The sequence below is a fragment of the Tinamus guttatus genome, unplaced genomic scaffold, assembly GCF_059628265.1.
Source record: "Tinamus guttatus ecotype Peru unplaced genomic scaffold, ASM5962826v1 Tinamus_guttatus_pri_ptg000307l, whole genome shotgun sequence".
NCBI classification, from domain to species: Eukaryota; Metazoa; Chordata; class Aves; order Tinamiformes; family Tinamidae; genus Tinamus; species Tinamus guttatus.
Window position 1 is genome coordinate 3,612,610 of NW_028288841.1, and position 13,787 is coordinate 3,626,396.

Here is a 13,787-nt window from a genome sequence, read left to right on the forward strand (position 1 = left end):
GCCGAGCCCAGGGCCGCGCACGCAGGGCCCCGGCAGGGACGAGGCGAAGCCTGTCCTGGCTACGCAGCATCCCCAGGTGGACGACCCGGCTTTTAGGAGAGCTCCAGCTTCTGCCCGTGCCCAAGGTCTCAACGGGGCCCCGCGTTACACACGTGGGTTTGGGCTCCGGGGCCCTCTCTGCCTTCCCAGAAGCTCCAGCTCAGCAAAGCGCACGGCGCTCGCTTGGGGGCTGCCAAAGAAAAACAACAACAAAAAACCCTGCTACCCCCTCCCAAATGCTTTGCAGAATTTTGCAGCCCTCAATTTTCCCGAAGAATAGAGCTTTTGCATAAAAATTTATAAAGGTACACGCTCGCACACATAATTCTGCATGGACGCCTGTTCTCAAATACTTTTTTTTAAAAAAAAACCTATAAAATATTCTCTGCTTATCTCCATTTTTCAAAAAAGAAATGGAGTCAACATACTAAAATTTGGCTTGCTATATAAAGAACCCTTTAAAATATAATATCCACATGGTGTGCTTTCTCTTTTTGCATACAGGGCCCAGGGCCTTGATAGTCAGTGCAATGCAATGAGAGTATAATTGGATGTAAAGTTGATAAATAAGATGTCATACAGTAATACATGTTACGGAATACTTTAATTATACTTGTTTTTAGATTGAATTGAAAGATTCAAAGTGGGACTCGGTAACCTTGAATTGACTCCTCTTTTGCAGCCTGTAAATTCCAAAAAATTAGCTCCAAGCTGCCTGGGTATTGCTGTGTCCCGGACCTATTTAGTGAGTGTGGGAGGCAACAGCAATCCCGGTACCATTTTGGGGTTTCATACCACAGAAAACATGTTCCCTTCCCCAGTCTCGGTGAACATTTTTGAACGCTGATATCATAAATCCTGGGTGAGGTATAAAGGCGTTTGGGGAAAGGAAAGAAGTGCAGATCAAGGGAAACCAAGTGACCTACAACGGCTAATCCCGCACGCACCACTGCCTCGCGCTGGCACCGGCTGCAATCGAGTGGGGCTGCATTTTGGCAAGGGGAGGAAAAGAGGGATTGCAGGCGCCGCTGGAAGGCGGACGACTCCGCGTTGCTCTCCCCGGCGCGCACCACGGATTGCTTTGGGGCAGGGATGTCATGGGAATGGGGTGGGAGGGAGCCAGGGAGGGCTCCTTGCCCTGCTGTCCCCGTCCCACGCGCGGCTCCATCCCGCAGGGACACCAGGCTGCTCTCCTCGTGCGCCCGCGGGCTGCGCCAGCGTGGGTTGGGGTTTGTGGAAACGCCAACGCCGCCGGCTCCTCGCTCCTGACTACCCACAAGAGCGGAGCCCAAATTAGCCAAAAGGCCTCTGAAATAAAGCAGGGAGGCAGAGCGCACTGTGTAAATTGTGCACAGTTATAAATGGGCACAGGCAGCTCCACTTCAGCAGAGACTGCTCGGCAAAAGGATCCCTCTTCCCCGAGCCACCACGGCAGCACCTCTCCTGCAAAATGCACCTCGGTCACTCATTCCTACGGGGAAATCAAGGATCTTGCGCTCGGTGCCTGCCCTAAAATGTAAAATAAATAAATAAATAAATGAAAAATCTCCAACGCTCACTCAAAAGTACTGTGCAGATCATGTTAGCAAGCCTGTGCTGACCTTAAAGTAACAGAGCAATCAGTCTGCCTTCTTAGAATGATTAATGGAAAATCTCCTCTGGAAAAGAAAACAAATTAACTGTCTTCAACCAAATGTCTACTGGAACATGAAAAGCTGTTCTGATAAAGACATTTAGGAGGAAAAAACCCTTACGAGCATGTAAAATCCAGTGACAGATCTAGGACTTATTTTATTAAGGCTCTCCCTAAAATAAATTAAACGGGACCTACTTAAATGATGGCTCTATGGGAGAAACGTTGCGAGGGAGGCGGCCGCTCCTGCGCACGCTGGCAGCCGCGTGAAGCTCGTGAGGGCAACGGGGAGATGGCTGCAATGAGCCAGGTCTGGTCTCGGCTCCCTTCCCTTTTCCTAGCAACTTACTGCTCAGCTGAAGGGACCTTCATGGAGCCGGCGGGTCCCTCTGGGTTTGGGAGCACCAGCGGGAGCTGTGCTGCACCTGATTTGGGGGAGAAAAGCGGAAAACGCTGCCTTTCCCCAAGAGCAACCTGCCTAATTGTCTCACAATGCGCCTCAAGGAGGGGGAAAGGAAAAAAAAAAAGCAAAAAAAAAACCAACTAAGAAGAAATAGCTCAGTGGAGGCCGTATCAGGATGGGAGTGGGAGAGCTAGTGCCCTAATGAGCAGTCTAGCTGCGTGGGAGGGAAGCGGCTTGTTGTCTGGCTACGAGAAAGCACCGAGTGCGGCTGCAAGCAGTTATTAGATTAGAGCCCGGCGTACGCTGCGACATCCGCTCGTCCCCGATCCCGCAAGCCGTCCCCCCATGAGTAATTCCAACTCACAGCGAGTTGCTCCACTGACTCACGGCGAGGCTGCCTGGTGCAAGGATGGGGAGAAGAAGGGAGGGCGAGCGGGGCTCTGTTTTGGCACAGCGCGCGGGGAGGAAACGCCGCAATCCTGCAAGCGCGACCTGGAGGAGCTGCCAAGGTTGGAGGGGGTAACCCCGCCGAAGCCGAAGGACGCAGTCGTACGGCCGAGCTCCCGTCCACCCGCCTGTGGAGGACCTGCTGGATTAACTGCTGGAGCTGTTGCTCTGTGCTTTGCTATTTTTTTCAAGGACTCGGGTCTGATATCAGGCTCCAAATCAGTGGGTACGGAACATATGCTAAACTGCTTGCAAGTCCTCCAATAAATCAGCAAGAAGTTGTCCCGGAGGCTCCTGGTAATGTTAATGCTTTGCTGAAGTTTGGGACTCGCACGGTTCCCTGCGTCCTCATTACTCAACACACCCGACACTGAGAAGCCAATGGCCAAGAGGGGAGGCCGCATTGGCCACACGAGGACAGTCCTGAGCGCTGTCCCCGGGGCTGAGAGTGACCATCCTTGGTGCCCCGTGGCCAGCCCCAGGCAGGGGGACCCACCGCCGCCCCCGTCGCCCTCCCCGCGACGCTCGCCCGGAGCCCGCCGGCTGCAACGCGACGTCAAGAGAAAAACGCCTTCGTCTTGCAGGCACGAACGGGCTCGCTTCCTTATTTCACAAGAAATGCTCCGTCTGGTATCCCGGCTGTGACACAGACCTTCGAGGAAGCAGAACATACACAGTGACAGTGAAGTGGTAAAACTGCCTTCTGCAGAAAGCAGGGAGCGCTTAGCACCGCAGCTCCCGCCGCCTCATCGGGCTGTATCACTGCATGATTAAGTTCTTACCAGACTTTTCGGTAAAGGCAACCTCCCTGATCTGATAACTGCCAAGGACAAGCCAAATACGCAGGGTCAATCCATGCACATTTAATCCCCAGAAGGCAGATTAAGTGTATAATTGACCCATATAATCCATGTATCATCTCCAGTGAAATGTTTTCCATGTCCGGTTTAGGCAGACATGAGGCCCATAAGAAAGCTATCAGAGACACAGTATTACCCTCGTGGTGGATTTCATCAAAGTTAGAGATGGCTTTTTAATCACCGATCGCAGAGACCGCTAGATTTAAGCAGATGAACTAGCACTAAGCACATCTGTTTTAATCCTTATCTTCTACTCAGGCTGGTGTCTTCAAGAAGTACAAGGAGGAAAAAAATAAATTAATTTTTTTTTTAGGTCCTTGCAATCTTAGGAGCTTCTCTTGGTGTTTTGATCTCTCATATCAAAAGCATGTTTTTGTTTTTTTCCGTAAGATATTGAATTAATCATCAGAGAGAAAAATGCCATCTGCGCTATTTAGGGACTGCATCGGGATGCGGGAATTCGCAGGGACTCGGGGAGCTCTCTCTGCGCTCGGTAGCCTTCGGTGTCTGTGCTCCTTGCCTGTCACCGGGGAGGAAACGTTCCTGGTGTGTTTTACATTAGTGTTTACCGATTCACGAGCAAGAAAGGCTGACATTCACGCTATCTACCACTTAATCACACGCTTCCTTGATCACATATGTTCTGACGTGATGAAACCTATACCGTGCGCATCTCGGCGGGGTGGAACGATACACACACACACACCCACGTATAAATAAGAGCCACTGAAGGGCACAACCTTTGCAAGCAAAACTCCCGGCTGCCTTCAAAGAAAACCACGGATGCGTAAATGCTGATCCTACAAAACTCGGAGTGTCCCGCGCCAAAGGGGGACCAGATTTTGCAGGATTTTCTGAAGACTCTAGATCCCTCTGAAAGAATTTTCCCATATTTACAATACACCTGCCTGCATCTATCTACTTTAAACACTCTATTCTGCACGTCATCCCTCACTCCCAATCGACTGGGGGAAAAAATGACAAAATTTTACTTTCCAACAGGCACTGAAGTGACCTGCAGTCCTTCTGAGTTGCATGCAAAGCATCACAAGGGGATAAACCACACGGCACACAGACATGCACGGAGACACGGGCAACGAATACACACTGCAAAGCTATTCTTAAATTCTTCTGCTCCCCGCACTCCGCACCAATGGGCCTTATTACAGTGTTTTAGCTTTAAATGTTATCAAATTAGTGAGCCAGGCCAAGTAAATAAGTCATGTTACTCTGCAGTAAACAGCACTGCCAAAAAGCTAGTTAGGTTTTGATTACCAGCAGAACTCCACAATCAATCTGTTCATTCAATGATCCCAAGAATACAGATTTTTTAAAATTAAGATGATGACTCTGTTTTGGGAGTGGGGGGAAACCCACTGTCTAATTTGCAGAATTAAGAGGATTAACACACAGAGCACACAGAAATATTACAACGATCTGCTGCAAACACCAGGATCTCCCCGAGAGTGCAGGGCTGTTCCCCAAGTGCTGGAAGGGCAGGCAACGTGGGGGAAGAGACATGGTTTCGGCTAAGAAAACATGGCAAATGTCAAAAAACACACAGTATCCCAGCTACTTTGGGGAGATGGGCTAAGAACAGGCTGCAGCTTCGTCTGCTGGAAGGAAACGAAGAAGGGAAATGGATGGGAATGCCAGGCAGGACTAGGAGAAACGTGGGGAACCAGGAACCTCCTGGGAGCTGCAAATGCCACAGACATTCCTGCCTTCAGCACATGGGTTGATGAAACAGCCTAAAATGTGGCTACCGTTTTGCCTGGGCAGGTGGCCACGTCCCACTGCACAGAGCCAGGCAAGGAGCTGCCTCCAAAGGGTTAATAATCTAGTGACCTGGGGAAATTCTACGGATAAGAGGATTCTTCCTCAAATACTCTTGGAAGCTGTAAGAACAAAATCAGGACCATGTTGCTTTTTTTTTTTCAGCACCAAAAATGTATTTTTTGAGTATTCCCATTCTCTCTCTCTCTTTTTCTTTTTCTTTTTTTTTTTTTGGTATTAAAAAGATCACGAGAAGCCTAAAAGCTCCTTGGAAACCCTGGCCTTTGGCATGGAGACTCCCCAAGCTCAAAGCTGCGCTGCAGCCGAGCGGGAACTGGGTTTTGGGAGACAGCAGCCCTGCCTGTGCCGTGGGATCCAGGGCTGCCAGGTGTCCCTAGCCCGGCCCCGATCCCCTGGTGCAGAGCCAACCTTATGGGAAACCCTGCTCCTGGCTACTTTATTCTGCACAGGCAAGGAAAATTGGTGGAAAGCAGTGGGGAAAGAAGGATTCTGCACTTTTTTTTTTTTTCCTCCACGAGGTAGCTATGTTCTTTTATTTATTTATTTATTTTTTCTTTCCTGTAAGCTGTTAACTTGATTAAAATATGGCTTGGTAAAAACTAAGTACAGACGGATCAAACTGAAATCAATATTTGTGCTAATTACAAGCTTTTAAAAATTTGAAAGAATGGCCCAAAGGGTAGGAATTCACCAACTGTGAATCATAGGGAAATGATCGGAGAAAAGGCAGTGTGGGCATTGAAAAGAACAGTCCAGATGAGCTCTGGAAATTTAACTGCTCATGGAATGAATTTCAACATAAACGAGCAATGCACTTGCAGGCCTGCTGCAGATGGAACCGACAGTCTTTTGTTTTATATTTTGTATTTTTTCCTTTTTTTTTTTCTTTTTTTTTTTTTAACCAACGCCTGCTTGATGGGTGATTTGGTATCTGGCATTTTGTGCTTAAAACTCTCCCCAGAGTGAGCACGCGGAGAGCCTTAAGGAGCCATTGGTGTGCTCGATGCATGAATGAGGCATTCTCAGTGGATATGGGTCATGCTAGTAGATGTACACAGTAAGATTATTTGACTCTAATTCATGCCACTTGATATAATGTGATAAAACATTTGACATGAGAGATAAGTTCCATTTTAATCTGAGAGGATATTGGTGAAAGAAAGAGTGGGAATTATAAAGGAGGAAGAGGTTTCCAAGGGAAAGGCAATGCGGAGAAAGAGGGATATTGAGTAGAGGAGGTTGACTGGGGAAAAGAAAAAAAGCAGCTTTCCCTATACAGCAAGAAAGCAAATGAGCAAGTGAAGAAAGCAAGTAAGATTGTTAAAGGTCTAGAAATGGTGCTGCTGCGAGATGAGAGGAAGGCATATAGGAACAGAAGCTGCTTCAAACAGAAATTAATATATGGACAAATACCCTAAAAGAGACTGCAACGCTAATGTTACAGGCTGGCCGTCAACAGAAAACCTTTGCTATAGGACAGCTACGAGGACAGAAAGGCTCTGACACAACAAGAGCAACAGAAACGGAGAGGTCAGTCGACATGCACTCAGATTCACAAGAAACGGGCATCACAGGTCACTGTTCTCTCATAGTGCCAGGAATTTATCTCGTGCAATAGAAAATTAACTCTGAAAATCTGGGTCAGGTTGCTGCCATGCCATTTTCTTCAAGGAAACCACACATGAGCTTGACCTTTGGTGTCAGGCACTGCAACGTGGTCCTCCTGCAGTACAGAGGTCCATACTCGATCAGCTCTGTTTTGGTTGTTTTTCAGAATCAAATTTAGTACACTTACTTACTTCACTGCTTGTCAGTGAAAACCACTGCAAGGCAGGCACAGGGGATGGACCCAAGAAAACACATCTGCCAAAAAGATGGCTCAGATTTTAGCAGTGAGGACAATGACCAAGATGTTCATTTACAGACAGATGTTTCACAAGCTTAACATAGGAAGAGCTCTCTTAGAAGATGCAGTTCTCTTAAATCCACACACAGACAGACCAAGACAGTACACTAGAGTAGAGAGTTAAAGCAGGCAGAGAGCAGATACGAGCCTTAGTCAGAAAGAAAGGAAAGGTTTATTTATTTTTTAAAGCTATAACCAGTAAGTTTTCTCAAAATGTGACTTATCCTCCTGTCTTATTTTGTCACATTTTGGATCTCTCCTGCTTGGGTGTCCAAGGAGGAGAAGGCATTTACTTACATCAAATAACCTTTCTATATACATCTCCTCATTGACCTTATCACGCAGGACATCCTGAGAGTGGCGGACAAATGTCACATAGGCATCGGCGACATCCATGCCCGGCTTCTGTAGCGGGGAGAGAAGAAGAGAGAGAGACACACACGTGAATATCATGGAAAGGGGCAGCCTCTGCCTCTCCCGCTGTAGGTGATGCCCCCTCTCCCTTCTCCCCTTATTTTGGTTAACTTTGCTGTTGCTCTTAGAAATAAACGGGAATTGATGTCAAAATCAATGTCTAAATCACTGCTAAATCCTAGGAAGCCTCTTTGTGCTACTATAACTCTGTACCTTAACACAGAAATTAACTCATTTTAAACAGCATCTGGACAGGATGTGAGACTTTGGGCATCATGCTGTTGTCTTTCAAGCAAATGGGAACTCAAAATAAAAATAACCCCATTTGAGTTGAAGTTCATGTTGCTTCATATAATGAAATCAAACTTACCTCAAAGGAAACCCATTAAAATACTGTAACAGGAGTCATTACAAGAGCTGCCATAAAAATCTTAAATTTCCATGGCACATTGTAAGTTTGTTAATAACTAGTGTCATTAGTTTCCATTACTGTGATTTACCTCAGATCACAGAGTATCATTTCTCTGCACGATGCGATTGTCAGCCACTGCAAATTGAAGTTAGTTAACACATCTGTGTAATTTCCAGGGTGAAAATGAGGACAGTTTGGAAAGCAGTAGGAAGGGAGTTGTTTAATACAAAGCAAACAATTATCAAGCAAAGGGCCGGTGCTTGGCCCTTGGGAAGCTCGCAACATTTCTTAACACCTCCCGAAACAATGACAAGGTATTAATTTGAAAAACAATGAGGACAACACAAATGTGGCACTAGTCAAGTGTTACACTTTCAAGCAATTTTCAGCACGCTGACGGTGCCCATCGCAGGGTGGCATTCAGTGGGTTGCCTTGCAGCAGGCCCATCGCGGCTGTGTTTGCGGAATTGGTCCTAGATTGGTGATCTGGTCACTGCTGGGATTTGCCCTCTTCCCTATAAAATGGGATTCTGTAGCTAAATAAGGACCAGCCCCACCTGATCTATGCTCCGTGTTCCCCGGCTGAGAGATGCTGGTGTCCCCGGGTGGTGACTCAAGGACAGCAGGATGCTGCTGTCTGCACTGAGGTGTTTTAGAGCAGGGAAGAGCTCAACTGTGTTTCAGGCATTTGTCTTGCCCATGCTGGGCTGCAGAAAGGTGTAATTTTGTAAGAAAATGCCAATTTAAGCTAGTTTAAAGGAACACAAACAGTGAATGCGAGTGGTGATGCCCAACATGCACAATAAATTTGCCACATCCTCAAGCAAGAACCTGCAGCAAAGTTGCATCTGCAGGAAAATTGAACCTAGCTATGCACCTCATCCAAGGCCAAAAAACTCAACGGGGCTAGTCTTGACTAGCCTAGACTAAGTGAATGCAGAACTCGGTGCAGTTTATTAAGATCTCCTCCTTTCTACTTGGAATCAGTGAGGATCTGTTTGCCTGTAAATGCAACAGTAATCCCTCATTCCAGTCAACATTCATATTTAACATTTCAGCTCAATTTAAATGTAAATTTCTGGCAAGTTAAGTGCTCTGTCTAAGAACATTAAGGGCTCTTTTCCTTATGAATCAAGGTCTAATTAGAGGAGATGATATACAATTTTCCGATACCAATTACAGAAAAAAAGGAAAAAAATTATTTTCATTAACAATTTCCCAAACACATGTTGCTAGCTCCTCGACATTTCCCCAAAGTAATAAAAAAGTCATTTTCCGAAAGAGTAAAATAAACCAACAATTAGAAGAACAAAAATAAAATAGATTAGTTAATGTGTTAGATGTGTGTTGGCTCAGCTCTGACATGCCTGGACCTTTTTGTTTGGAAATTACACTGTGTTTGTACAAGTCCAAATGAAGAATTAACAGAATGCACTGCTCCTACTTTTTTTTTTCATGTGATTCAAGCCAATTGCATAAATATGGTACCTATTCGACACCATCTGCAAACGAGTGCCTAAACAGCCTTGCAGGTCTCCATAGGAGGGCAACTGCTCATTAGGAAGGGAGGGGAGAAATTCTTTCCAGTTCAAACGCTGGAAGTCGGAGGGCCCAGGGTTCAGTCCCGGCTGGCAATGCGAAACGTGGGCTGCTACACATGCCATAAAACCCAGCGCAAATCACTACGACAGAAGTTGTTTAAATCGTGCTTACGGGTACGTCCACGTATTTGGAAGCAGCCTTCACCTGTAAAAGGAACAAGAACGGAGTTGATACTAGCGACACATTTGCAGGTTTTGCTTTTTTGTTAAAAAAAAAAACACCTCCATCAGCATCTCCAGCCAGGAGATTGCCAGGGAGGCTGCACGTGGCTTTCCTACGCCGCAATGGCCTTCGCCACGCTCGCTCATTCCCCCTCGCCGCCAGCGCGACGCTGGGGCCGGCTTTCCAAGCGGAGCAGCTCCCAGCTGGCCAGAGGGCCCTTCCCAGCTCCGCAGCAGAAGGCAGCGCGCCGCGGAAGCGCCTCGCCGGGATTTTCCACCGCGCTGCTGCTTTTAATTAGGAGAAGCACTGCCGGCCATCTTTGTTTGGGTGTAAAAGCTCACCTGCTTTTAAATATTTCTAAAGCTACCATTAAAACAGCCTAAATATAACACGCACGCAGTTGCATCTTGGGAGGAATAAATTATGTGTCCCGATCGAGAGCATGAATGTATGTGTGAGACAGACTGTGCGAGTGGGTGGGAGCTCTCATATGGTGTGTGTGGGGGGTGCATAATTAAGCACAATGAGGCGATACAAAAGACCAGACTGGTGGTAATTGCCGGGGCGAACGCGGCGCGCGCTCGCCGGGCCGCCCTGTGCGCGCGCCCCGTGCAGCGGCGCGCGGGGCTCCGCTCTATCCCCGCTTCCCAAGGGCCTGCAGGACACAGGTCTGCAAGAAACCTGGGTGCTGAGCTTGGATTTAACCCTTTGCGGCTCCAGGCTCTTCCACCGTCTCCGGCTGCCCCTTCTCCCAACACGGAGGCAACGGGAGGAACTCAGCAGCTTTCTACAATCTCCCCCACTCCCCGCCACCGACAAGAATCAGAGCTTCTTCTCCTGCCCACCCCCCTCTTTAATCAGAATAATTACTTGTTTTTCTTTAAACTCAGATTTGGCTACATTAAGTGAAATTTCCAAACTGCCGGATGTTGTGTGATTTTTGCGAGGCTGCCGTTTCTCACAAATTATGTGACTTTGCCATGAAGCGTCTCAGTTTACCATACAAATTTCGTGCAGAACAAAAATAAGATCTCTTACTTCTGTTTCCCTTGGGTAATATACAGTCTTTACTTTTAATTACTGTAGGTGTAATCCTCTGCCTACGGAGGCCATCCAGACTACAGGCAATTTTAGCAGCTGTCATTCCTGTGACTCAGAGGAACTTCACATGCAGACACCCATCCAGAGCCCGGACCAGGGCTGCTGGGGTGCATTTAAATGTAACAACAAACAGAAGAAAAAAAAAAACTCTGGCCAAATTTAGAAGGGTATTTTCCTTTCAAAGCGCTCTGCAATGGGAAGTGGCTAGTGAGAATTTATTAGGACAACAGATGTATTAATTTTATCCTGAGTTTCGAGGCAAGAATTGGAAATGAGGATATCCTACTAGGTGATAAAACTGTCTGTCACAAGACCCCCGATTACATGTCACTTGCAGCGAGCCTGGAAAGCACGCGATGAAAGGAGTCGGTAGCAGGGGGTGGGAGACTAATGCTTTCTAGAAGTCACAGGCTTGGACCATAACACGTTGCTGTATTTGTTGAGCCGGGGAAGACGTGGGAGGTGGTGCAAGCACGCTGCAACGGCAGAGAGCTCCGCTGCTAGCGCTGCAAGCACTAGACACAGCAGAGCACGTTACTACTGCAGGAAAGGAAGCAGGGAACGGGCCTCAGCGGAGACCTCCCAAATCCAAAGCCAAAGAGGTTGGGGCCACCCTTCAGTCTCTGGTTATTCCTGATCCTGAGTGTGAGCCGCACACGGTGCAATCCCCAGAAACCAGGCAGGCCCAAGTGACACATCCCTCAGCCGGGAAGGCTGGCTCGGTGCTCCAAGGGAGCAGCGCGAGGCAGGGAAACACTTGGATATGGTGGGAGCAGCACAGCACCGACCGAGGAACAGTCTGGCTCCATAGAGAAGGAGGAGCTGCACATGACGCCATCTCCCTGGGCTGGTGCCGGCCCTTTTGAAGCCTGGGAAGCTGCTGCCTCCACATCCTCTGCTGCTGGCACGCGAACACCTTGGCATCTCCGAGATGAGGGGGTATCTGCCCCGAGCCCTCTCCAGAATGGTCCCGAGCACTGGTGAGCGTTTGGGGTGGTGCTGGAGCAGGGTCTGGAAGAGCAGCAGCACGCGGGGTGGTGGGAGAGGCCCGCAGAGCTCGTGGCATCTCCGTGGCCCTTTCCTCCAAGGTGCCCCTGTTTCCCTGCGGATCCTACACAACCACAAGGATCTGACACAAACTCAGCAAAAAGTCAGAGTGGCTAACAGCAGATAAATGCAATCAGCTAAGGGCAATCCTGAAAGAGCTTCTGGAAGCCTCTCCAATTTGCAGGGAGACACCGTCTCCCTCCAGCCCAGTCCCCGTGAGCGAGTGCAAGCCAGGCCGTGTACACGTGTGCAATTGCCCCGCTGGACCAGGATTTTTATGGCACTTCCCAAGCAGCCAGACACACGTGTGTCTGGCTTTGGGAGGCCAGGTCAGAGGAGCTGGGCTTGTGGAGCTTGCAGGCTTTGTGGCCTGCGTTTTCAGAAGACCTTTGAGAAGTCACATCTCTTTTGTGGAACACAGACATCTAAAACCTTGTTGATATGGAGACAAACCTCACATGGACATAGCTGCTGCCCAGGACCCCTCTAGGAATATGCGTGACAAACTATGGAATGGTTCTGCGATGTTAGGGAGAAACGGATCTGAGCTCCTGAGGCACCTTGTGCTCTACAACCCCATGGCATCACTCCCTATCTTGTTCTCTTTTAGAAAAAAGGTGGCAATACACCACCCCTCCCTTAATTAACTTTTTAACTTCCTAAAATGGTTGCCATTATGGCCAGAGGAATGACAAGAACACCCCTGTAATGCAAGGTGTCAAGAAGCAACTTCTTTAGTTACGAACAGTGGAGGTATGGTGCAACTTTTTATTCTGCTTCGTAACACCCCTCAACAAAGTAAACACCAGCAACCAGAACAGTGACCAGAGACAGCTTTACACTGAGCCACCATATGATGCCCAGCAACCCTTGGGTGTTTAATGCTGCACATCTCTGTACAGCTTGTTTGTCTATTGGTGTGGGGTTACAGTGTTCAAGTATCACAGAATGATGCAGCCAATCTAGTCCCGGGACAAGAGAGAACACAAATTAGGGGAAAAAAAAAAAAAGAGAACTCGGTCTGTACTTACAGTAAATGACAAGAAAGAAGAAAACAAAGTCCCTTCATCGTATCTAGATAGTTTGGCCAGGACTCCTTCCAAAATGGTGACAAACTAGAAACACAAAAAACACTGCAATTATTTTCAATAATTTAACAAGGGTGCAAAAATCAGGGTTAGCATTAAGAAAGCCAAAGCATTTTCAAAGGAGGAACCCAGTCCGTTTCTAACTGATGGGACGTCCCTGCAGACTGGGGCACAGGGGGGAGCAGCACTGCCTTTGGGATGCGACACAGTTCCCCTCTCGTGGGGTGGATGTCACCCTGAAGTGCTGTGGGTGACGGTGGCCATGGGAGGTGGGCGCTGCGTGGGGAGACCCCACATGGGTGCCAGTGTCCCCTCTCCCGTGGGGAAGCTCCTGTTCCCAGGAAGACGTGGCAAGCATGCAGCTAGAAGCTGAAGAATCAAACTGGCATATGCTGGCAGATTATGTTTAAAGGTCTCCACTGTATAATAGGGATGACTTGTTCTCAGAAAATTTGAAAACTAGAGGAAGAAACACCCCACTTTCTTTTTCTCTACCTACCAACTCCTCTCCGTGTTTGCACAGTGCACCAGACTAGACACAACCCTTGGAAAATGCTGGCAGATGAACTAGAGGAGCCCTCTCCGATAAAAAAAAAAAAAAAAAAAAAACAGTTTCCAAACAATGAAATTTGACATTTTGGAATGTATTTCCCAGTACTGTCAACTCTACATTAATTTGTCAGGAGAGGGGTGATGGTCTCGAGTGAGACAAGTTATTTTGCCAGATGTCCTTATGTATAAGAGTGATGGCCACCTCTGAGCCCCCACCAAGGTCTAGCATGGAAGCGTTTAGTGGTGCCACCTCCTGCTGCAGCCACCCTCAGTGCTGTGGGGTGATGCTGGCCATGGGGTGCAAAACCTACTGCTATAAGTGCA

General features: G+C 47.9%; 1 protein-coding gene across 10 annotated transcripts in view; it reads right to left on the bottom strand.

Moving 5' to 3' along the window:
• Positions 1-13,787, bottom strand: part of CADPS (calcium dependent secretion activator) — a 198,121-nt gene that overhangs the window by 12,315 nt on the left and 172,019 nt on the right. For all 10 annotated transcript variants that reach the window (XM_088528269.1, XM_088528265.1, XM_088528268.1 and 7 more), the window contains 3 exons: positions 12,855-12,938; positions 9,625-9,657; positions 7,383-7,490 (listed from right to left, as the gene is read on the bottom strand). In XM_088528269.1, the coding sequence (XP_088384395.1) occupies positions 7,383-7,490; positions 9,625-9,657; positions 12,855-12,938 (225 nt within the window). The remainder of the gene's footprint in view (positions 1-7,382; positions 7,491-9,624; positions 9,658-12,854; positions 12,939-13,787) is intronic.